At 47.1% G+C, this 24,323-nt stretch overlaps 1 protein-coding gene across 15 annotated transcripts in view; it reads left to right on the top strand.

Moving 5' to 3' along the window:
* The window catches only part of SNX29 (sorting nexin 29), a 630,208-nt gene that overhangs the window by 115,597 nt on the left and 490,288 nt on the right, over positions 1 to 24,323 (top strand). For all 15 annotated transcript variants that reach the window (XM_063699638.1, XM_063699637.1, XM_055365873.2 and 12 more), the window contains 3 exons: positions 2,162 to 2,280; positions 9,713 to 9,788; positions 19,527 to 19,609. In XM_063699638.1, coding sequence (XP_063555708.1) covers positions 2,162 to 2,280; positions 9,713 to 9,788; positions 19,527 to 19,609 — 278 coding nt within the window. The remainder of the gene's footprint in view (positions 1 to 2,161; positions 2,281 to 9,712; positions 9,789 to 19,526; positions 19,610 to 24,323) is intronic.

Below are 24,323 nucleotides of genomic sequence, written 5' to 3'. Positions count from 1 at the left end.
ATTCCAGAGGCACAGCCAAGGTCATCTGGTTCTCCGCCCAGGTTGGGCTCGCTGCCAGGACACTCGCGGGAGCGGCTCTTCTTTTGCCCCCACCCTGCTGTCTGAAAGCCTCATTGTGGTACGGGCATGGTTGAATGATCCGTCTTGCAAAATTCTGCTAGGAGTATTTCCTCCTGTGCTTCTCGCTCTGTGCCAGATGTCTGGCCAAAAGCTAGAGAGGGCTGAAAGGAGACTTCTACCTGACAAGCCTCTAAAATAGGAGCTGGCAATCCCTGCCTGCGGGCCAAACCCACCCCCAAGCAGTGAACAGTTGTTACATTTTTTAAGAGTTATTAAGCGACACCAACAAAGAAGACTGTGTCACGAAGCCTGAAATATGTACTCTCTGGTCTATTACAGAAAATATTTGTTGATTTTAGAGTAGCTCTAACATAAAGACAAACTATATAAGTGATGTCACTTGTGGGCAGGAGACGACTCGGTGCACTTGAGTTTGGAAGACCTGGGCTCCAGTCCCACAGCCTTGGTTCTGTTGCTTAGTGCTGATGGCCTTGGACAAGCCACACACTTTTTCTTCTTTTGCCTCCCTTCCCTTTGTCTGCCCCCACACTTCCCTTCTTAAGTAGGTATGATTATGAACTGCTTTGGTCTTCTTTATCTACTGAGATACAGAATGATGTTTAAACCTTACAGTACAGCTGGCTCTCTGCATCCATGGACTCTGCATCCGTGAGTTCGACATCTATGGTTTCAACCAACTGTGGATAAAAAATATTACCAAAAAAACCAATAAAAATAATACAATAAAAATACAGTATAACAACTATTTACATAGCATTTGGATTGTATTGGGTATCATAAGCAATCTAGAGATGATGTAAAGTACGTATGTGGGAGGATGTGCTTATGCAAATACTACACCGTTTTACATCAGGGACTTCAGGCTAGGCGAGGTGGCTTATGCCTGTAATCCTAGCACTTGGGGAGGCTGAAGCAGGAGGATCGCTTGAGGCTAGGATTTTGAGACCAGCCTGGACAACATAGGGAGACCCTGTCTTCACAAAAAAAAAAAAAAAAAAAAAAAATTAGCCGGGTATGGTGGGCTCACACCTGTAGTCCGAACTCCTCGGGAGGCTAAGGCAGGAGGCTCTGCCAAATCCCAAGAGCTCAAGGTTGCAGTGAACTATGATTGTGCCACTGTACTCCAGCGTGGACAACAGAGCAAGACTCCAACTCTAAAACAAAACAAGGGACTTTGAGCATCCTCAGATTTGCAGGGGTTTTTTGAAACGGTTGATACAGATGTAATGCAGATACTGGGGGACGACTATACTGCAAAAATACCTCCGGGTATTTATTAACATTTCTTGATTGCTCAGAGGCAAGTGCTGCAGGGGCAATTACTCCCAAACAAACCCAACCACACCGCCTGGCGTTTCGAAGATGGCACGCATTAGAGATTTGTACTTTGTGGGTAAGGTGACAGTATAACAGATCATATGAGCCTGGTTAATAATTGAGCCGACCCCCTTTCTTGGAAGGGACCCAGACGTGACTGGTCTGATTCTGTCCTTTTACCCACGAGGGGCTCAGATGCAGCGAGGCAGAGCAACACTAGCCCCAGGTCAGGTGGCTGCTGTCATTTCGGAACGTGGAGCAGATGGCCTGTGATGCATGTGCTGTCCCCTTCCCCAAGCCTTTGTCCCTCCTCTTCACTCGGTGGCTTGGGCTTCCTCCAGCTCCCCTCCTCAAGCCCTGCTTCTTCCAGGCAGCCTTCCATGACCTTCCTGGAATGAGCTTCCTCCACAATCTGAGATGCCATTTACAGCTTCTTGCAGGATTATTTGGTTCATGTTCATGCCCCCCAACAGACTGCAGGCTCCCTCAGGGCAGGATCAACAGTATTCACTGGCTCTTTTGCCACCAGTAGGGAGCACAGTGCCTGGCATATAATAGGTGCTCAGTAAACACTGGTTGAGAGAACAAATGCAAGAGGTCTGGATCTGGACTCCACGCTCTACCTCCCAGCCCACACCTCCTTCTGTTCTCAGCCCTGCCTTGGCCTGGTTAGTTCTCAAGAGGGCGCTGTGGATGCTTGTTGGTGAGTCATGCGGCCTCTGGGCTCTTTGGCCTGTCCTGCAGCTGTATTCTTTCACCTTAGGCCACTGGAAGGGAACACCTGCCTCTCCCAGATGCACAGCTGGGCTCCGCTGAAGGTGCTGCACAATGACTCCGACATCCTCTTCCCTGTCAGTGGCGTGGGCTCCTACAGCCCAGCAGGTGGGTTCTCCCGATTACTCCTTTCCTCCAATAAGAGCTTTGGCTTCGAGAACCAGCAGGAGTGTCTGAGTTCCCTGGACAGGTAGGAATGGGAGCCGGGAGGCACGGGAGTCGGGGTGTGGTTCAGTGTCAGGGGGAGCTCACTGAGATGCAGAAGTGAGAGAGGGCTTGGCTTCTCTCCCTGAACCTGGGTATCCTGAGGTGCTCTCCGTGGAGTGAGTGTTGGGCTGAACCGGCTGGCAAGTCACCAGGGCCTGCAGGCCTGTTTTTCTCCCTTACCAGTGGCCCATTGAACTTGGTCGTTTAAAGCTGACCACAAATAGTGACCACGATTTTGCCTCTTTGGAGATGCAAGAAGGTAACTGAACCCCTGTCTGTAAAGGCCCTGCCACCCTGTGCAGAAAAGTGCTTGGGGATCAGGAAGTAGCTTGGTTAAAAGCTGTTTCTGGGCTGGGTGCGATGTCTCATGCCTGTAATCCCAGCACTTTGTGAAGCCGAGGCGGGTGGATCACCTGAGGTCAGGAGTTTGAGACCAGCCTGGCAAACATGGTGAAGCCCTGTCTCTACTAAAAATACAAAAATTAGCTGGGTATGGTGGTGTGTGCCTGTAGTCCCAGCTACTCACGAGGCTGAGGCAGGAGAATTGCTTGAACCTGGGAGGTGGAGGTTGCAGTGAGCCGATATCGTGGCACTCACTGTACACCACCCTGGGTGACAGTGAGACTCTGTCTCAAAATAAATAAATAAATAAATAAATAAATAAATAAATATGTCTCTGGTATGGGTAAGCATTTTTCCACCATTCCACACGGTTGAGCACGTGCCCGTGTGGTTTGTTATTGTTTTCTTTAGTGCAGGTCATGGGGAGGACGTGGTTGATCCCAGCTGGCCCTTGGGGTGCAGTGTAATGCAGCTGGCACAGCATCTGGCTCAGAGAAGTGCCCAGTTGCTGTCCCTGCCCCCAGAACACCGCTGGGTCAGAGAAGACTTGGCCCAACCTTCTTAGGCACCTCCTCGTTTTCTTAGGAAGCGAATGTCCCTTCTCTGGGCCCAGATTTAGGAAATTATGACTGGAGCCCACTAATCACTCAGGAAGCTGTTGAAATTCTGAACTGGGGTGTAGACTCTTCCTGTCACTTGGCAGGGAGCATAAACCTACTCAAACTAGCTGAAGCACAGAGGCAGGGCGGGGACAGTCAGATGCAGTACTAGCTCTAGAAAGTTGAGTAAGCCTGAGTGCATTACTGCTCTGAGCGTCAGCATTCCTGGCTGCTAAATGAGGCTGAGTGCTTCCTGTCTGTCAGTTGCTGTGTCCTCATCTGGAAAATGGGGATGACAGTGACAATGAGAGCCAGCATTTGCAAAGCCAAAGGAGCCCTGCACTGCAGTGTGGCTGACCCTGATGAACTCATCTGCTCTTGAGCACAGTCCTGTGAGAGTGGGGGTTGTGATTATATCAGCTACCTTTGAGATCCACAGTGAAGGCGCCCTGAGTTAATCTGGGGAAGGTGCCAGGCACATGCCAAGGCCCCTGGTGAGAGCTTCAGGGACATCTTCTCCATGGCCTAGGAGCTGGGGCGTTGGCATGGAGGGGGCTTTCTTGACTTGGTGGGGTGCTGTCATCTTTCTTATGTGGCCTCCCTCCACTTCCTGATGGGGGTCTGCCCACCTCTTCTTTTCCTAGTCCATCTTTTTTTTTTTTTTTTTTTTTGAGGTGGAGTCTCACTCTGTCACCCAGGCTGGAGTGCAATGGCATGATCTTGGCTCACTGCAACCTCCGCCTTCTGGGTTCAAGCGATTCTCCTGCCTCAGCTTCCAGATTAGCTGGGATTACAGGCATGCACCACCATGCCTGGCTAAATTCTTTTTGTATTTTTAGTAGAGATGGCGTTTCACCATGTTGGCCAGACTGATCTCAAACTCCTGACCTCACGTGATCCACCTCCTTGGCCTGCCAAAGTTGGTGGGATTATAGGCGTGAGCCACCGTGCCCGGCCTTTTCTAGTCCGTCTTTGCTCCCTGTTCATTCTCATGCCCTCCTTGGCCCACACCATGCCTCAGTCACATGACCTTCCATACCAACTGGAATTTCTTATGGGTCTCAGTTGAGGTCCCCTAAAAGTGACAATCTCGTAGGCCTAGCTCATGTTTGCAGGCCAGGCCACCGAAGTCCTGCATTTCTAGACCATCCATGGTCCAAATAGCCAAAGGTTACGGGGCTGGTGACCTTGCTGATGCCTGTTCAGCAGCAGTGTAGATGCAGGCAGGTCATCTGAGGAGGGGCAGGGGCTGGGAGAGAGCAGGTGGTCCCAGGATGTGTCTAGGACCCCTGGGGAGTTTTGAATGTGTGTTCACAGGCTCTGTCTCATGAATCAATTTCCTGCTCACCCTGTCCCGTTCCCCATGGAGGGGTCTTGTAGTTGGGTTCTTGAATTATTGTGGAGCCGTGAGGTGCTTGCAGTAGGTGGTCTGATTGTTTTGGCAGCTCCTTTGCCGCTTAGCTGCGCCCCCTGAACCATTAGACATCCGGGTCAGCTCCTTTGCCGCTTAGCTGGGCCCCCTGAACCATCAGACATGCGGGTCATCTCCTTTGCCGCTTAGCTGGGCCCCCTGAACCATCAGACATCCGGGTCTCCTTTTTCGTGCATGTTGGGCTTTGGTCTTAGAGAACCCAGAGCTCTTCCTACTCTTCTGGGCTTTCTGTAGCAAGTGTCTCCAGGGAAGGTAGCTCCCCATCAGCCTCTAGAGTCCTTGCAGATTTCCTGTGGTCCCACACCCGGCTGTCAGCTCGCAGACTCAGCTCCATCTTCTCACTGCTGATGGGACCCGAGCTCCAGCTGATGTCGAATGCACTCTCTGGAGATGACGTGTGCCGGCGTCAGCCAGCATTTCCCTTCACTGCAGTAACGATGCTGTCAGGGGGCTTGTGAGCTGGGACAGCCCAGGGGCTGCGCACAGGGGCAGGACATGGCATAGGGAGAAACATTATTCCAGGACTGTGTCAGGATGTTGGACTCAGAGCCAGGGGAATGGGTAGCCTGATTGGGATGCCAGGTTGCATCAAGTCCCTTCTGTCCTGATGCCCCATTTCCATGGGAGGCGTGGGGCCGACTGGTGCCAAGACTCTGCCTGCCTGCCCAGGTGGCCACCGCCACCATTTCTCCTGAGACTCCATTCCTTTTGCTCTGTTTCTGCCTCTTGTCCCTTCTGAGGGACATCTTCCTTCCTTAGCGATATTCTGACATTTCCTCTCATTCTGGAGCCACTTCGTCTTTTAATGGAGACTTCCCACATGGAAGGCTCCTCACCTTAGGAGACTTTTGTCATCTTTGAACACGCTGGTGCCTTTGCAGTCACTGCCAGGGGGGATAGTTAGAGAAGGCAAAGGCACTGGCTGGGAGAGGATGCTTTCTGCAGCTGAGGGTTGGGAGGGAGAAAGGAGCAAAGAAGGGGGAACCCTGAAAGGAGTTCTCCTGAATCTTGGAAGAGATAACTCTGTGGTTTAGGGAGGAGTTTTGGAGTTGCTTTTCTTGGGTAACAGAGCCATTCACAGAAGGGGACAGCATCCCAGGTTGCAAGAGGAGACCCCAGACAAGCAGATGAGGACTGGGGACCATGCGTGGTTCCTCTGGGAGTATGTGGTGTCTATACCTGAGCAAAGCAAATTCACCAGCATTGCTTTCCAGTTGCAAGGAAGGGAGAGCTACCCAGGTTTATTTTGAGTGGGAATAGTAAACGGGTGAAAAATCACCTGTCAGTACAAGGTGATATGACTGCTCATCTCTTCATTGAGGGTCCTGTATTTAGTGTTGGGTTTTAGGAAATGCACAATTTCCAAGGGCTTTCTTAGGTTCCTTTGAAACCTTGGGTCCTCAAACCCTTTGTTTCCCCATCAAGTCCCCATCAAGTCTAAAGTTCTATTTCTCCTTGTCCTCACGTTGGATCTTGGAAGTTGTTTGTTGAGGTTGAGGACAGACTGTGGTGGCTCTGCCATAATCTGATGTGATTGGTTTTAGCACTTAGCTCTTAGTGGGCAGTTTTACTGTTTTGGTTGTCAGTGTTGCGGTGGCTGGGCGGACACTGCCCTGGTTGTGCTTCCCAGTCAGCTTATACGGGTCGTGTGCTGTTTGGGGTTCCTGGTTTTCTTTATTCAGTCTTCCCACTGGATCACTGGATGCAGGCCTGTATGCTAAAGTGGGTACAGGCTCAGCTCTGCCATTGGACGGACCAGGGTTCAAACCTTTGCACTTGTTAGTTCTGTGATCTTGAACAAGTTGCTTAAATTTTCGGGATTCATTTCCTCATCCATAAAATTAGATAATGGTATCTGTCTTGGGGGCCTTAAGGATGAGACGGTCTATGCTGTGTGCACCCCAGAGCGTCAGGCCCACAACAAGTACAAGCCAGTCGTGGTTGTGCATCGTGAAGGGGCCCGTGGGCAATCACCTGGGACCGCGTGGACGTTGTGTCCTCACTGAGCGTTCTCACTGAATGCTGGGTGGATCCATGCCTTTGCCCCAGCTGTGGATTTCCACTCTGCATGTTGGAGTCCCTGTCTTTGCTTCAGGGAATGTAGTCTGACTCTGCATGAGTTAGATGAGCAAGGATGACACGGAACTGGGGCACCTGCTGTAGAAGGCCTCTTAGATGGTATGGAGCCTTTGGACCACAGGGCAGTGGACACGACTTGTGAGCCAAGAGGAGGAGGTCATTTTGGGGGCACTGAGCAGTCTTGGATCCCCCTGGCTCTGTGATGGGATGGAGGGAGGGTGCCGTGCTCTTGTGAGCTTACAGCCTAGTGCGACATAAGATGGGGTTGTAAGGGTCAGGATCTGTTGGTAGGCACAGCGGGGTATCCCAGTAGAGCTTTCTAGAAGGCAGTTAGAGATGTGGGACTGAGATTCAAGACAGGTCTGGACCAGAGGTGAGGGCTTGAGCGCTGTCGTCTTCACGGAGGTGAGAACTGTAGCCAAGACCTTGCTAGATGTGCCGAGGGTGACAGAGGGCCGTGGGGCCATGATTCAGGGCCACCTTCACTCAGGACTCAGAGAAAAGATGGTGGGGAGGAGGGCTGGAGATTAGTGTTGGGAAGGCTGAGAGAGGGGAGCGCCAAGTAGGAGGGGATGGTGGGGTGGGGGCTGAGGGAGGGGTTCCTTGGGCCATTCCAGTTGACCAGGTGGGAGGATGAACGCCCGAGGTAGCCAGGATCTGTTATGGGGTGAGTTGATGCCACCCTCACTGAGCATTCTCATTGAGTTTTACATGCGTTAAGATGTAACATTCGGGAGTCTGAGGCGGGAGGATTGCTTGAGGCCAGGAGTTTGAGACTGGCCTGGGCAACATAGTGAGACCCTGTCTCTAAAATAAATAAATAAATAAATAAATAAATAAGCAGGCCAGTCATGAGGGTGCATGCCTGCAGTCCTAGCTACTCAGGAGGCTGAGGTGGGAGGCTCTCTTGAGTCCAGGAGTTTGAGGCTGCAGTGAGCTATAATCGTGCCACTGCTCTCCAGCCTGGGTGACAGGAAAACCCTGCCTCTAAAAAAAGCGGGAGGTGAAGTGGACTTGAACTTCTTGAGAATTTGAGTCAGTACAATAACTTGATGGAGACAGCAAGGTAGAAGAAAAGGTTAAAACAATTTTTTTTTTTTTCCTGGTAAGTTTCCCTGAAGTTCAGCGCCTACAGAGCTGGGGGTTCTTGGGGCACCTTGAGTAAGCCAAGCAAAGATGGAGGGAATGGCATGGAGGATGGATGACGAAGGCACCGAGGCGTGCTCTCTCCAGCACCATGTTCCTTGTCCCCGATGCACGGCTGGTTCCATAGTGGGCATTCACTAATAAGAAGTTTCTTTTTCTTTTTCTTTTTTTGAGACGGAGTCTCACTCTGTCTCCCAGGCTGGAGTGCAGTGACGTAATCTCAGCTCACTGCAACCTCCACCTTCTGGGTTCAAGCAATTCTCCCACCTCAGTTTTCCAAGTAGCTGGGATTACAGGCGTGCACTACCTCACACAGCTAATTTTTGTATTTTTAGTAGAGACGGGGTTTTGCCATGTTAGCCAGGCTGGTCTTGAACTCCTGACCTCAAGTAATCCACCTGCCTTGGCTTCCCAAAATGGTGGGATTACAGGCGTGAGCCACCGCGCCTGGCCCAAGAAGTTTCTTGAGTGAGCAAGGTTTCTCCTGGGTGATACTGGCCTTAATGTCACCATGCAGCCCAAGGCTCATGGATTTGCACGTTTTCCTGGAAGGACACTTGAGCATTTATGAAAATTGTTCAGGTCCCTAGCCTGTTAGTTCCAGAGACTACTTATGGCCCCAGCTCTTGTGAATGCCTTTCCTAAATGCACTTAATGCAGGGAAAAGTGGTCTTTGTAGAAAGCCGCAGACATTGTCAGGAATTAGACCATGCTGCCCTCTAGTGTCTGACTCAAGGCACTACAAGCAGGAGCAGTTTTGTCTTAACAGCAAGCTGATTCATTACACCCGGTTTCTGGCACTGGTTCTGAATATGGACTTCATGCATAATTCTAGGTGGCTCAAGGTCGAAAATGTCACAGGCCAGGCACAGTTGCTTACATCTGTAATCCCAGCACTTTGGGAGGCCAGGGCGGAAGGATTGCTTGAGCCCAGGAGTTTGAGACCAGCCTGGGCAACATAGTGGGACCCCCATCTCTACAAAAAAAAAAATAAAAATAAATTAGCTCGGCATGGTGGCACACACCTGTAGTCCCTCCCAGGTACTTGAGAGGCTGAGGTGGGAGGACCACTTGAGCCTGGGAGGATGAAGCTGCAGTGAGCCGTGATCACACGCCACCACTGCACTCCATCTCAGCCTGGGTGACACAGTGAGACCCTGTCTCAAAAAAAAAAGAAAAAAGAAAAAAAAAAAGTCACAGGTTAAGGGGAAGTATAGGGCTTTTTAAAAAATTTTTTTAATGGAGCTTTGCTCTTGTTGCCCAGGCTGGAGTGCAATGGCACAATCTCGGCTCACTGCAACCTCTACCTCCAGGGTTCAAGCGATTCTCCTGCCTCAGCCTCCCGAGTAGTTGGGATTACAGTCGTGCACCAACACGCCCAGCTAATTTTTGTATTTTTAGTAGAGATGGGGTTTCACCATGTTGGCCAGGCTGGTCTCGAACTCCTGACCTCAGGTGATCCACCTCCCAAAGTGCTGGGATTACAGGAGTGAGCCGCCATGCCCGGCCAAGTATAGGGCTTTCTGCTTCTACAGTGAGTGACTGATGCCAAGTCTGAGATGATCTCTGAACAACAGGAAACAGCTGATTAAAATCCAGCTTGCAGGAGAGATGGAGAAAAATTTCTTAGTCAAGTGATGTAGCAGATGAGCCAGTGTCTGCATTGTGTCTTTGTCTTATGGAGAACATGTAGTGAGAAAAGTGACCTCTTTCTGTGATTGCTCTCTCTGCACAGATGCCCCCCTCGGAAGCCTGGAGAACGGGACAGGACCAGAGGACCATGTTCTCCCGGATCCTGGACTTCGGTACAGGTTAATATTGAGAAACCCAGTTGCCTTTGGCATTAAAACATCCTATTCATAGCTGTGCATTTTATTCTTTTTTAAAGATAGGAGTGCACCTGCTAGGATTAAAGGGCAAGGGTTTACTTCACATTTATGTTCAGATTTAGTCTTTTTTTTTTGAGACGGAGCCCGGTTCTGTTGCCCAGGCTAGAGTGCAGTGGCGCAGTCTCGGCTCATTGCAAACTCCGCCTCCCGAGATCAAGCGATTCTCTTGCCTGAGCCTCCCAAGTAGTTGGAATTACAGGCACACACCACCATGCCTAGCTGATTTTTTTGTATTTTTAGTGGAGATAGGGTTTCACCACGTTGGCCAGGCTGGTCTCCAACTCCTGACCTCAGGTGATCTGCCCACCTCGGCCTCCCAAAGTGCTGCGATTACTGATGTGAGCAGATTTAGTCTTTACATCACAGAAGATGCAGTTGCCAAGGGTCTTAGATCATTACTGCCTCAGAGAGACTGTGTAAGAGATGGTAGATGTCGAATGTCAACACCTTTTGGGGCATATCTGGGTGCCTCCTCTATTGTTATTTTCTTTTTTTTTTTTGAGACAGAGTCTCGCTCTGTCGCCCAGGCTGGAGTGCAGTGGCGCAATCTCGGCTCACTGCAAGCTCTGCCTGCTGGGTTCACGCCATTCTCCTGCCTCAGCCTCCTGAGTAGCTGGGACTACAGGCGCCCGCCACTGCGCCCGGCTAACTTTTTGTATTTTTAGTAGAGATGGGGTTTCACCGTGGTCTCGATCTCCTGACCTTGTGATCCGCCCGCCTCGGCCTCCCAAAGTGCTGGGATTACAGGCGTGAGCCACCGTGCCCAGCTTGTTATTTTCTTAATTTAAATATTTATTGATATTTGATAACAAGATTTGACCATCCTAGTGTTGTATATTTAAGCCATTTAGATATTACATAGTATTTGTGAAGTGCTTAGTATGCTGTCTGGCATGTATTAAGCACTATATAGGTTTTCTTTTTGTTTTTTCAAATAAAGTATCTCAAGGGGAAATTGAGTTCTCCCAAGTTGTTGGATGCTTTTTTTTTTTATTATTATACTTTAAGTTTTAGGGTACATGTGCACAATGTGCAGGTTAGTTACATATGTATACATGTGCCATGCTGGTGTGCTGCACCCATTAACTCGTCATTTAGCATTAGGTATATCTCCTAATGCTATCCCTCCCCTCTCCCCCCACCCCACAACAGTCCCCAGAGTGTGATGTTCCCCTTCCTGTGTCCATGTGTTCTCATTGTTCAATTCCTATCTATGAGTGAGAACATGCAGTGTTTGGTTTTTTGTCCTTGCGATAGTTTACTGAGAATGATGATTTCCAATTTCATCCATGTCCCTACAAAGGACATGAACTCATCATTTTTATGGCTGCATAGTGTTCCATGGTGTATATGTGCCACATTTTCTTAATCCAGTCTATCTTTGTTGGACATTTGGGTTGGTTCCAAGTCTTTGCTATTGTGAATAGTGCCGCAATAAACATACGTGTGCATGTGTCTTTATAGCAGCATGATTTATAGTCCTTTGGGTATATACCCAGTAATGGGATGGCTGGGTCAAATGGTATTTCTAGTTCTGGATCCCTGAGGAATCGCCACACTGACTTCCACAATGGTTGAACTAGTTTACAGTCCCACCAACAGTGTAAAAGTGTTCCTATTTCTCCACATCCTCTCCATCACCTTTTGTTTCCTGACTTTTTAATGATTGCCATTCTAACTGGTGTGAGATGGCATCTTATTGTGGTTTTGATTTGCATTTCTCTGATGGCCAGTGATGATGAGCGTTTTTTCATGTGTCTTTTGGCTGCATAAATGTCTTCTTTTGAGAAGTGTTTGTTCATATCCTTTGCCCACTTTTTGATGGGGTTTTTTTTTCTTGTAAATTTGTTTGAGTTCATTGTAGATTCTGGATATTAGCCCTTTGTCAGATGAGTAGGTTGCGAAAATTTTCTCCCATTCTGTAGGTTGCCTGTTCACTCTGATGGTAGTTTCTTTTGCTGTGCAGAAGCTCTTTAGTTTAATGAGATCCCATTTGTCAATTTTGGCTTTTGTTGCCATTGCTTTTGGTGTTTTAGACATGAAGTCCTTGCCCATGCCTATGTCGTGAATGGTAATGCCTAGGTTTTCTTCTAGGGTTTTTATGGTTTTAGGTCTAACATGTAAGTCTTTAATCCATCTTGAATTAATTTTTATATAAGGTGTAAGGAAGGGATCCAGTTTCAGCTTTCTACATATGGCTAGCCAGTTTTCCCAGCACCATTTATTAAATAGGGAATCCTTTCCCCAATGCTTGTTTTTGTCAGGTTTGTCAAAGATCAGATAGTTGTAGATATGCGGCGTTGTTTCTGAAGGCTCTGTTCTGTTCCATTGATCTATATCTCTGTTTTGGTACCAGTACCATGCTGTTTTGGTTATTGTAGCCTTGTAGTATAGTTTGAAGTCAGGTAGCATGATGCCTCCAGCTTTGTTCTTTTTGGCTTAGGATTGACTTGGCAATGCGGGCTTTTTTTTGGTTCCATATGAACTTTAAAGTAGTTTTTCCCAATTTGTGAAGAAAGTCATTGGTAGCTTGATGGGGATGGCATTGAATCTATAAATTACCTTGGGCAGTATGGCCATTTTCACAATATTGATTCTTCCTACCCATGAGCATGGAATGTTCTTCCGTTTGTTTGTATCCTCTTTTATTTCTTTGAGCAGTGGTTTGTAATTCTCCTTGAAGAGGTCCTTCACATCCCTTGTAAGTTGGATTCATAAGTATTTTATTCTCTTTGAAGCAATTGTGAATGGGAGTTCACTCATGATTTGGCTCTCTGTTTGTCTGTGATTGGTGTATAAGAATGCTTGTGATTTTTGTACATTGATTTTGTATCCTGAGACTTTGCTGAAGTTGTTTATCAGCTTAAGGAGATTTGGGGCTGAGACAATGGGGTTTTCTAGATATACAATCACATCATCTGCAAACAGGGACAATTTGACTTCCTCTTTTCCTAATTGAATACCCTTTATTTCCTTCTCCTGCCTAATTGCCCTGGCCAAAACTTCCGACACTATGTTGAATAGGAGTGGTGAGAGAGGGCATCCCTGTCTTGTGCCAGTTTTCAAAGGGAATGCTTCCAGTTTTTGCCCATTCAGTATGATATTGGCTGTGGGTTTGTCATAGATAGCTCTTATTATTTTGAGATACGTCCCATCAATACCTAATTTATTGAGAGTTTTTAGCATGAAGCGTTGTTGAATTTTGTCAATGGCCTTTTCTGCATCTATTGAGATAATCATGTGGTTTTTGTCTTTGGTTCTGTTTATATGCTGGATTACATTTATTGATTTGCATATATTGAACCAGCCTTTCATCCCAAGGATGAAGCCCACTCGATCATGGTAGATAAGCTTTTTGATGTGCTGCTGGATTCGGTTTGCCAGTATTTTATTGAGGATTTTGGCATCAATGTTCATCAAGGATATTGGTCTAAAATTCTCTTTTTTGGTTGTGTCTCTGCCCGGCTTTGGTATGAAGATGATGCTGGCCTCATAAAATGAGTTAGGGAGGATTCCCTCTTTTTCTATTGATTGGAATAGTTTCAGAAGGAATGGTACCAGTTCCTCCTTGTACCTCTGGTAGAATTCGGCTGTGAATCCATCTGGTCCTGGACTCTTTTTGGTTGGTAAGCTATTGATTATTGCCACAATTTCAGAGCCTGTTATTGGTCTGTTCAGAGATTCAACTTCTTCCTGGTTTAGTCTTGGGAGAGTGTATGTGTTGAGGAATTTATCCATTTCTTCTAGATTTTCTAGTTTATTTGCGTAGAGGTGTTTGTAGTATACTCTGATGGTAGTTTGTATTTCTGTGGGATCAGTGGTGATATCCCCTTTATCATTTTTTATTGCGTCTATTTGATTCTTCTCTCTTTTTTTCTTTATTAGTCTTGCTAGCGGTCTATCAATTTTGTTGATCCTTTCAAAAAACCAGCTCCTGGATTCATTAATTTTTTGAAGGGTTTTTTGTGTCTCTATTTCCTTCAGTTCTGCTCTGATTTTAGTTATTTCTTGTCTTCTGCTAGCTTTTGAATGTGTTTGCTCTTGCTTTTTTTCTAGTTCTTTTAATTGTGATGTTAGGATGTGAATTTTGGATCTTTCCTGCTTTCTCTTGTGGGCATTTAGTGCTATAAATTTCCCTCTACACACTGCTTTGAATGTGTCCCAGAGATTCTGGTATGTTGTGTCTTTGTTCTCGTTGGTTTCAAAGAACATCTTTATTTCTGCCTTCATTTCGTTATGTGCCCAGTAGTCATTCAGGAGCAGGTTGTTCAGTTTCCATGTAGTGGAGCAGTTTTGAGTGAGTTTCTTAATCCTGAGTTCTATTTTGATTGCACTGTGGTCTGAGAGACAGTTTGTTATAATTTCTGTTCTTTTACATTTGCTGAGGAGAGCTTTACTTCCAACTATGTGGTCAATTTTGGAATAGGTGTGGTGTGGTGCTGAAAAAAATGTATATTCTGTTCATTTGGGGTGGAGAGTTCTGTAGATGTCTATTAGGTCTGCTTGGTGCAGAGCTAAGTTCAATTCCTGGGTATCCTTGTTGACTTTCTGTCTCGTTGATCTGTCTAATGTTGACAGTGGGGTGTTAAAGTCTCCCATTATTATTGTGTGGGAGTCTAAGTCTCTTTGTAGGTCACTCAGGACTTGCTTTATGAATCGGGGTGCTCCTGTATTGGGTGCATATATATTTAGGATAGTTAGCTCTTCTTGTTGAATTGATCCCTTTACCATTATGTAATGGCCTTCTTTGTCTCTTTTGATCTTTGTTGGTTTAAAGTCTGTTTTATTAGAGACTAGGATTGCAACCCCTGCCTTTTTTTGTTTTCCATTTGCTTGGTGGATCTTCCTCCATGCTTTTATTTTGAGCCTATATGTGTCTCTGCACGTGAGATGGGTTTCCTGAATACAGCACACTGATGGGTCTTGACTCTTTATCCAATTTGCCAGTCTGTGTCTTTTAATTGGAGCATTTAGTCCATTTACATTTAAAGTTAATATTGTTATGTGTGAATTTGATCCTGTCATTATGATGTTAGCTGGTTATTTTGCTTGTTAGTTGATGCAGTTTCTTTCTAGTCTCGATGGTCTTTACATTTTGGCATGATTTTGCAGTGGCTGGTACCGGTTGTGCCTTTCCATGTTTAGTGCCTCCTTCAGGAGCTCTTTCAGGGCAGGCCTCGTGGTGACAAAATCTCTCAGCATTTGCTTGTCTGTAAAGTATTTTATTTCTCCTTCACTTATGAAGCTTAGTTTGGCTGGATATGAAATTCTGGGTTGAAAATTCTTTTCTTTAAGAATGTTGAATATTGGCCCCCACTCTCTTCTGGCTTGTAGAGTTTCTGCCGAGAGATCCGCTGTTAGTCTGATGGGTTTCCCTTTGTGGGTAACCCGACCTTTCTCTCTGGCTGCCCTTAACATTTTTTCCTTCATTTCAACTTTGGTGAATCTGACAATTATGTGTCTTGGAGTTGCTCTTCTCCAGGAGTATCTTTGTGGCTTTCTCTGTATTTCCTGAATTGGAATGTTGGCCTGCCTTGCTAGATTGGGGAAGTTCTCCTGGATAATATCCTGCAGAGTGTTTTCCAACTTGGTTCCATTCTCCCTGTCACTTTCAGGTACACCAATCAGATGCAGATTTGGTCTTTTCATGTAGTCCCATATTTCTTGGAGGCTTTGTTCGTTTCTTTTTATTCTTTTTTCTCTCAAATTCCCTTCTCGCTTCATTTCATTCATTTCATCTTCCATCACTGATACCCTTTCTTCCAGTTGATCGCATCGGCTCCTGAGGCTTCTGCATTCTTCACGTAGTTGTCGAGCCTTGGCTTTCAGCTCCATCAGCTCCTTGAAGCACTTCTCTATATTGGTTATTCTAGTTATACATTCATCTAAATTTTTTTCAAAGTTTTCAACTTCTTTGCCTTTGGTTTGAATTTCCTCCTGTAGCTCAGAGTAGTTTGATCATCTGAAGCCTTCTTCTCTCACCTCGTCAAAGTCATTCTTCGTCCAGCTTTGTTCCATTGCTGGTGAGGAACTGTGTTCCTTTGGAGGAGGAGAGGTGCTCTGCTTTTTAGAGTTTCCAGTTTTTCTGCTCTGTTTTTTCCCCATCTTTGTGGTTTCATCTACTTTTGGTCTTTGATGATGGTGATGTACAGATGGGTTTTTGGTGTGGATGTCCTTTCTGTTTGTTAGTTTTCCTTCTAACAGACAGGACCCTCAGCTGCAGTCTGTTGGAGTTTGCTAGAGGTCCACTCCAGACCCTGTTTGCCTGGGTATCAGCAGCGGTGTCTGCAGAACCAGGGATTTTCATGATCCGCGAATGCTGCTGTTTGATCATTCCTCTGGAGGTTTTGTCTCAGAGGAGTACCCGGCCGTGTGAGGTGTCAGTCTGCCCCTACTGGGCGGTGCCTCTGAGTTAGGCTGCTCAGGGGTCAGGGGTCAGGGACCCACTTGAGGAGGCAGTCTGCCCGTTCTCAGATCTCCAGCTGCGTGCTGGGAGAACCACTGCTCTCCTCAAAGCTGTCAGACAGGGACATTTAAGTCTGCAGAGGTTACTGCTGTCTTTTTGTTTGTCTGTGCCCTGCCGCCAGAGGTGGAGCCTACAGAGGCAGGCAGGCCTCCTTGAGCTGTGGTGGGCTGCACCCAGTTCGAGCTTCCTGGCTGCTTTGTTTACCTAAGGGAGCCTGGGCAATGGTGGGCGCCCCTCCACCAGCCTCGCTGCCGCCTTGCAGTTTGATCTCAGACTGCTGTGCTAGCAATCAGTGAGACTCCGTGGGTGTAGGACCCTCCGAGCCAGGTGTGGGATATAATCTCCTCGTGCGCTGTTTCCGAAGCCCTTCAGAAAAGCGCAGTATTTGGGTGGGAGTGGCCCAATTTTCCAAGTGCCGTCTGTCACCCCTTTCCTTGAACAGGAAAGGGAACTCCCTGACCCCTTGTGCTTCCCGAGTGAGGCAATGCCTCACCCTGCTTTGGCTGGTGCATGGTGTGCTGCACCCACTGTCTGGCATTCCCTAGTGAGATGAACCCGGTGCCTCAGATGGAAATGCAGAAATCACCCGTCTTCTGCGTTGCTCACGCTGGGAGCTGTAGACAGGAGCTGTTCCTATTCGGCCATCTTGGCTCCTCCCTTTTTTTTTTTTTTTTTTTTTTTTTGAGACAGTCTTACTCTGTTGCCCAGGCTGGAGTGCAGTGGCACGATCTTGGCTCACTGCAACCTCCGCCTCCTGGGTTCAAGTGATTCTCCTGCCTCAGCCTCCCAAGTACCTGGGATTACACATGTCCACCACCATGCCCGGCTAATTTTTGTATTTTTCAGTAGAGACGGAGTTTCGCCATGTTGGCTAGGCTGGTCTCGACCTCCTGACCTCATGTGATCCGCTTGCCTTGGCCTCCCAAAGTGCTGGGATTCCAGGCGTGAGCCACCACGCCCAGCCTGGTCATAACATTTTTATGTAGCCTGGGTGAGAAAGCGAGACCCTGGATGCTTGGTGGCAGAACCGAAATGGACACCAAAGTCTTATGCCACTGCCATCCTTGCTGCTCTACCGTTTTCTTCTTCTGTCTCTCCTCTTGGCTGTAATTTGGGGTCCCAGGGTGCTATTACATCCTTATTTTCAAACTTAGCTCTAGAGTGGAACTTCCTGACTACCGTAAACCATATTAGATGCCATGGTCTTACCTGGAACAGGCAAGGGTTCTGCTCTCTCAAAATGACATTGCTTGTAGGAAGCTTGTCCCAGTTAGTTCAGTGTCAGAAGGAATTGGTGTTGCCAGACCTTTCCAGAGCATGGAGTCTTTTTTTGCTATTTATTTTAGAAAATGTGACTAGGCATGGTGGCCCATGCCTGTAATCTCAGCACTTTGGGAGGCCAAGGTGGGAGGATTACTTGAGGCCGGGAGTTCAAGACCACCAGTCTGGGCAAGTGAGACCCTGTGTTTACAAATAAAACAACAAAAATTATCCAGATGTGGTGGTGCATGCCTGTAGTGTCAGCTACTTAGGAGACTGATGTGGGAAGATCACTTGAACCCAGGAGTTCAAGCTTTCAGCGAGCTGAGATTGCACCACTGCACTCCAGCCTAGACAACGGAGTGAGACCCTGTCTTAAAAAAAAAAAAATTGGAAAATGCAACAGTAAATGAAAAAAGAAAATCACTCTTAACCCTCAACTCCATTATGTTGTTGATGTTTTGGTACTTTTCCTCCTAGTCATGGTTTGTGTGTGTGTGTGTGTGTGTGTGTGTGTGTGTGTGTGTGTATCTCTGTTAACCATGTGATGACCGTGCTGTTCTCACCAAAGATACTAAACTTTATTTTTCATGTTGTAAATTATTTGTAAACATACAGTTGATTCTTATTATTCCTAGTAGTTGTGTTCTATAAAGTTGCTATGAAGACTGAACCAGTGCTCCTAGGGGAAGTACATGGTTAAGTTGCTTTGAGCCTCTGGTCACACATTTTGTTTTTGAGATGAACTGTTGCTCTTTTGCCCGGGGCTGGAGTGCAGTGTCGTGATCTTGGCTCACTGCAACCTCTGCTTCCTGGGTTGAAGTGATTCTCCTGCCTCAGCCTCCCAAGTAGCTGGGATTACAGGCATGTGCTACCACACCCAGATAATTTTTGTATTTTTAGTAGAGAAGGGGTTTTGCCATGTTCGCCAGGCTGGTCTTGAACTCCTGACCTCATGTGATCCACCCACCTCGGCCTCCCAAAGTATTGCGATTACAGGCATGAGCCACCACACCTGGCCTGGTCACAGCATTTTTATCAACTGATCAACACATAACCTGGTTTTATGTCTGTTCCTGTTTGAAGACACCTTGTTTAATGTATACAGTTGATTCATTAACATTGAATTCACAGCCAGCAGCACTGTAAGCCATGCCTGAATGAAGCATCTCTAACTCACAAATTATCTCCATATGGCACATCACAGCCTTCCTGTGCTTAGGAACTGTCGGCAGTACCACTTCAGCACTGTGCTTGGGGACATTTTAAACAACAAAATCAAGTGGAAAAAAAGGCCGGGTGTGGTGGATCATGCCTGTAATCCCAGCACTTTGGGAGGCCGAGGCAGGTGGATCACTTGAGGTCAGGACTTTGAGACCAGTCTGGCCAACATGGCGAAACCCCATTTCTAGTAAAAATACAAGAATTAGTCGGGTGTGGTGGTGCAGGCCTGTAATCCCAGCTACTTGGGAGGCTGAGGCACGAGAATCGCTTGAACCCAGGAGGTGGAGGTTACAGTGAGCGGAGATCACGCAAAAGAAAGAAAAGTGGAAAAAAAAAATGCTAAAAACGTGGCAGTAAATAGACAGCAAAGAGGATGCTTGTTTACAGTGTGAGATCTGAGGTCCTAGCTGTTCGACTTCAGCTGAGAATATGCACATTAGGGAGTGAAATTATTGGCCTCTGCACGTGTTCATGAATGATTGTGAAAGCACCTCAAGTATTGACTTTGGGGTTACAAATAAATTTTAGTGCGTAGATGAATTTCCAAAGACGGAATCTGCAGATAACGAGGCCTGACTAATTTCCAGTGACTGCCTCTATCCCTTCTAGTAGAGGTACCGGAGTAAACTGACCTCTGCTAGTTTTTGGAATGGTGAGGGTGTGTACTTTCAGTGGCCAAGTGTAACTTCCTCCTGCCTGCTTTTTCCTAGTGTGGAAGCCAGCTCTCCAGGCCACGGAAGTCCTCTGAGCAGCCTGCTACCTTCTGCCTCAGTGCCAGAGTCCATGACAATTAGTAAGTACTTTCGCAGCCCCCTCTACCAGCTCTGGGATGACTTCTGGCCCATGTCTCATGGCGGTGCCTTTGTGCTTCTAACCCTGTGACTGTGGGTTCAAGTCAGGTGTGTACGTCCCTGGTTGTAGACTGGAGGTGTGGTACGTGCTTGTGGATGTCCAGAACCGTGGTTAATGCGTGGCGCTTGGGCGTGTGCGCGCTGAAGGGCGTGCCTCAGGGTGGAGCAGCCTTGCCGTAGACTTCTGTGGTTCCAGGTTTCGGGGTTTGCCTCCCGTAATGCAGTTAGCTACAGAGGACCTATTCTAGTTGGATTTCCTTTGTAACTCTAAAGGACTCATTTTTGCAAGTGAAGAAGAATATGTCTCTCCAAGATGATTAAACTTTGCTAATGATCAGGCTTCAACTGTTTCCAACTTTACTACCTAGAAAAAGTATTAGAGATATAGCAAGGAAGACTAGGTTTGAATGGCTTTGTATAACAAAGAATAAACCAACTGTTATGTAAACTGACGGGTGCTCCTGGTATCTCACTCGTGGCTTGAGCCAGCATTTGTCCCATGGCCTCCCCTGGAGGCAGAGGGGGCACTTGTTCCCAGTTAAAAAAAAAAATTAGCTTTTGTTGCTAAGGAAGGAAGAAGGCGTTTGGGAGGCACCTAGCATTTTCTGATTCAAGGGTGAAGCAGGAAGTGAGCAGACACTATATAAACCAACAGTTGGTTTATTTTTTGTACACAAAGCCATTCAGATCTACTCTTCTTGAAGTTTTTGTGGTTAAGGAGATGTGATGGAAATTTCTCTCTATCCAGAGGTAGATGGGCTGGGGCCGGTATGTGGCTCCACGGCCATCAGAGACCGGGACTCCTCCTGTTTTGCCTTGTAGACCAAAATAGCCATTTTAGCTCCAGCCATTTCATTCTCATTCCAGGCGGCAGGAAGGAGGTGAGAGCAGAGAGACTTCGTCTATTTCTACATATAGGATTCAGGGGCCTGAGCTTGGATAGGGAAAAAAATTACAATGTTTTTCATTTAGCTCTGGGTGAAATATAGTATTTTCTTGAATTATGATCATTCTATTTTGATGTAATTGGTTTCCTTTGTGATATGGTATGTTTTATATATTTTAATACATTTTCCTGAATAGGAGCCCATGGTTATTCCTAGATTACAGAATGGGCTCTTGGTACAAAAACGGTGAAGCTCCCCCCACCTTCACTAGAAGGTGCTCACAGTATACCACTCGTGTCTTGGGCCAGCATTCATCTCATGGCCCCCCTTGGCTGCAGAGGGGGCAATTGTTCTTGATAAAAGAAAATTAGTTTTTGTTGCTAAGGAAGGAAGAAAGAGTTTGGGAGGCACCCAGCATTCTTTGATTCAAGGGTGAAGCAGGAAGTGAGCAGACACCGTAAGGCTACTGCGTGGGAACGGCTGGCCGCACTTTTTGTATGTGAGCATGTGTGGTTTACTGTGGCGCTGCTCAGCCCTGAACTCCGCTGAGCAGGTGTTAATAGATCACTCAGTCCGTGGGACACAGGGTGGGTGAGTATGTAGCTGGCTGCTTTTCACCTGTCAATCTTTTGTTTACCACAGTACTGTTACTTACCCTATAGTTTATTATTCATGTTTATTTATTTATTTTTTTGTAGAGATGAGGTCTCACCATGCTGTCCAGGCTGGTCTTGAACTCCTAGGATCAAGCGATCCACCTGCCTCAGCCTTCCAAAGCGCTGGGATGACAGGCGTGAGCCACCGTGCCCGGCCTACTACAGTTTACTTTTTTTTTTTTTTTTTTTTTTTGAGACAGAGTCTTGCTCTTGTCTCCCAGGCTGGAGTGCAATGGCACGATCTCAGCTTACTGCAACCTCCACCTCCTGGGTTCAAGCGATTCTCCTGCGTCAGCCTCCCAAGTAGCTGGGATTACAGGCCCACGCCCGGCTAATTTTTGTATTTTTAGTAGAGACGGGGTTTCGCCATGTTGGCCGGGCTGGTCTTGAAGTCCTGACCTGATGATCTGCCCCTCTCTGCCTCCTGAAGTGCTGGGATTACAGGTGTGAGCCACCGTGCCCAGACTGTAGTTTACTTTTAATGATGCACTTAAACAAATGTGAATTCCTTTATTTTTTGAAAAAGGAAGCTTTATCTCACTACTGTAAATCGAGAGTCACTATGAGTTAACGAAACCAGCAGGTCGCTGTAAAATGAAGACAGTAGATGGAAACTAGTACTAAGTGTGCCTGGAGTGGTTGCCTGCCCTGGGTTCTGATTGAGACCCACTCTCATTGTTCAAAAGAGAGATGAGTGCTGCTTCTTTTTGGCCCTGGCCTGTGGCAAGTATGTCAGTCTTCATACTGCTGGAAGCTCTGTAACCACCAGCAAGACCAGAAGTGGGGTGATCAGCAGTGCAGGAAAGCCCATTTGGGTGCAGTCCCCGCACCTAGCCCTTTTGGAAGTGCTTCTCCAAAAGGGAATTGTGCCGGAAAAGTAGGGACTGAAACCAAACAGCCACATCCTGCCATCAGGATGCTCTTTATGGCCCCACTGACCAAGAAATCACAGCTTCTGTACTCAGTGATGACTGCTTGACTTCAGTTGAGGAAAACAATGAAGTTCTGTAGCCAGGCGTGGTGGCAGATGTCTGTAATCCCAGCTACTCGGGAGGCTGAGGCAAGAGAATTGCTTAAACCCCGGGAGGTGGAGGTTGCAGTGAGCCGAGATGGCGACACTGCACTCCAGCCTGGGTGCCAGAGCGAGACTCTTTGTCTTAAAAAAAAAAAAAAAAAAAAAAAAAAAAAAAAGAAACAAAAAGAAAAAAAAAAGCTAAAATAAAAATTTCGGGGAAAAAAATTTCGGGAGAAAAACCTTGGTGAAGTTCTGATTGCTGGATTTGGTCACAAAGGTCATGCTGTTGGTGACATCCCTGGGGTCCGAGTTAAGGTTCTCAGAGTAGTCAGTGTCTCTCCCTTGGTCCTATGCAAAGGCAAGAAGGAAAGACCAAGATAATACATTTTGGTGGTGAAAACACAGTAGAAATATATTTTTATAAGCCAAAGGCAAAGAGATGTGTCAGCGAGTCACATTAGAAAGGTGTTGAGGCTATCCTGTTACTGAACTGATGGTAATGGAGAGGACTGAGGATGGGAAAAGAAGCCACTCCTGTGACTTGCTGGGATCTAACGCCACATCACTTCCCAGCACCTACGATTCTGTCTCTGTGTGGGTGGCACCGTGGTGTAGATGGACAAGACTTGACTCTGGCTGTGAGGCACAGCTACTGTAAAGAACACTGCGTTTTGATTTATGGGCATTTTTTTTTTAAAGGACAGCAGCCCCGAGATCATGCCTGCGAGGCTTTGTAGGCACCGTAAGTAGGGCTGCAGGCATCCCTGTGTGCCCCGGCAGGTGTCTGACATTCTGTTTCCCAAGAGTTCCTGCGGCCGGGGCTGAGGTCCCAGCATCTCAGATAAACACGGTTTGCTTTGTCAGCTGCGTCTCAGGTCCACGTAGAGCATGGTGTCTGGGCCTTCCTCAGCCGCTTTCTGTCTTTGAGGAAGTCACTGGCCTTGCCTGTGCATTTTCAGTGATGACATACATGCCCTTAAACATGCTCGAGTTAGGCCAGTGACAGAGGCATAGATTGTTTTTCTTGTTTTGACTCAGACAATTTTTTAGAAACTAAATCATTTTATTATTTGGCATTTTGAGCAAGTTTGGGACATATCCAGAGCTTATACCTTGAATCTCTGAAGAAAAAAATGTCACCATGTCTGCATTTGAGCCTTGATACTTGGTAGAAATGTGGTCTGTGGTTAGGATTGTGTGTGGGTGGCTGGGACAAGCGGCTTCTGTCTTCTGCGGTGCCTGTACCTTTAGGAAGTCTTCAAGGACAGTGCTGTTGTCTACCCTGGATGTCATCCAGCACAGATGAGGGGTCAGGAATCCTAGAAATTTTGAGCGAAGGGTGGTTTTCAATTGTGTTTTCCCACCCTGCCATCACCTCCTGTGTCACATGCAAGAGGAGTAAGAAGAGTGGGTCTGTCTGGGTGTCCGGGGTATTTGCTTGGGCTACCATAACAAGGGGCCACAGATAGGGTGGCTTCAACAACAAAAACTTATTTTCTCGGCCGGGCACGGTGGCTCATGCCTGTAATCCTAGCACTTTGGGAGGCCGAGGTGGGGGGAATCACTTGAGGTCAGGAGTTCAAAACCAGTCTGGCCAACATGGTGAAACCCTGTCTCTACTAAAAATACAAAAAATTAGCATGGTGTGGTGGCTGGCACCTGTAATCTCGGCTACTCGGGAGGCAGAAGCAGGAGAATCGCTTGAACCTGGGAGGCAAAGGCTGCAGTGAGCTGAGATTGCACCACTGCACTCCAGCCTGGGCGACAGAGCAAGACTATGTCTCAAAAAAAAAAACAAAAAAAACAAAAAAAACCCTCAAAACTTACTTTCTTACAGTTCTGGAGGCTGAAAGACCAAGATCAAGGTGCCAGCAGGGTTGATTTCTGGTGAGGACTCTTTCCTTGGCTTGCAGACAGCCACCTTCTCTCTGTCCTTATGTGGCCTTTCCTCTGCAGGCACATCCTGGTGTCCCTTCTCTCTTCTTATAAGGGCGCCGGTCCTGTGGGATCAGAGCCCCATGCTTATGACCTTATTAACTTTGATTACCTCATTAAGGCCTTGTCTCCATATAAACTCAGATTGGGAGTTAGGGCTTCC

Source organism: Gorilla gorilla, chromosome 18, assembly GCF_029281585.2.
Source record: "Gorilla gorilla gorilla isolate KB3781 chromosome 18, NHGRI_mGorGor1-v2.1_pri, whole genome shotgun sequence".
Classification (NCBI taxonomy): domain Eukaryota; kingdom Metazoa; phylum Chordata; class Mammalia; order Primates; family Hominidae; genus Gorilla; species Gorilla gorilla.
This window is presented reverse-complemented; position numbering and strand designations above follow the sequence as displayed.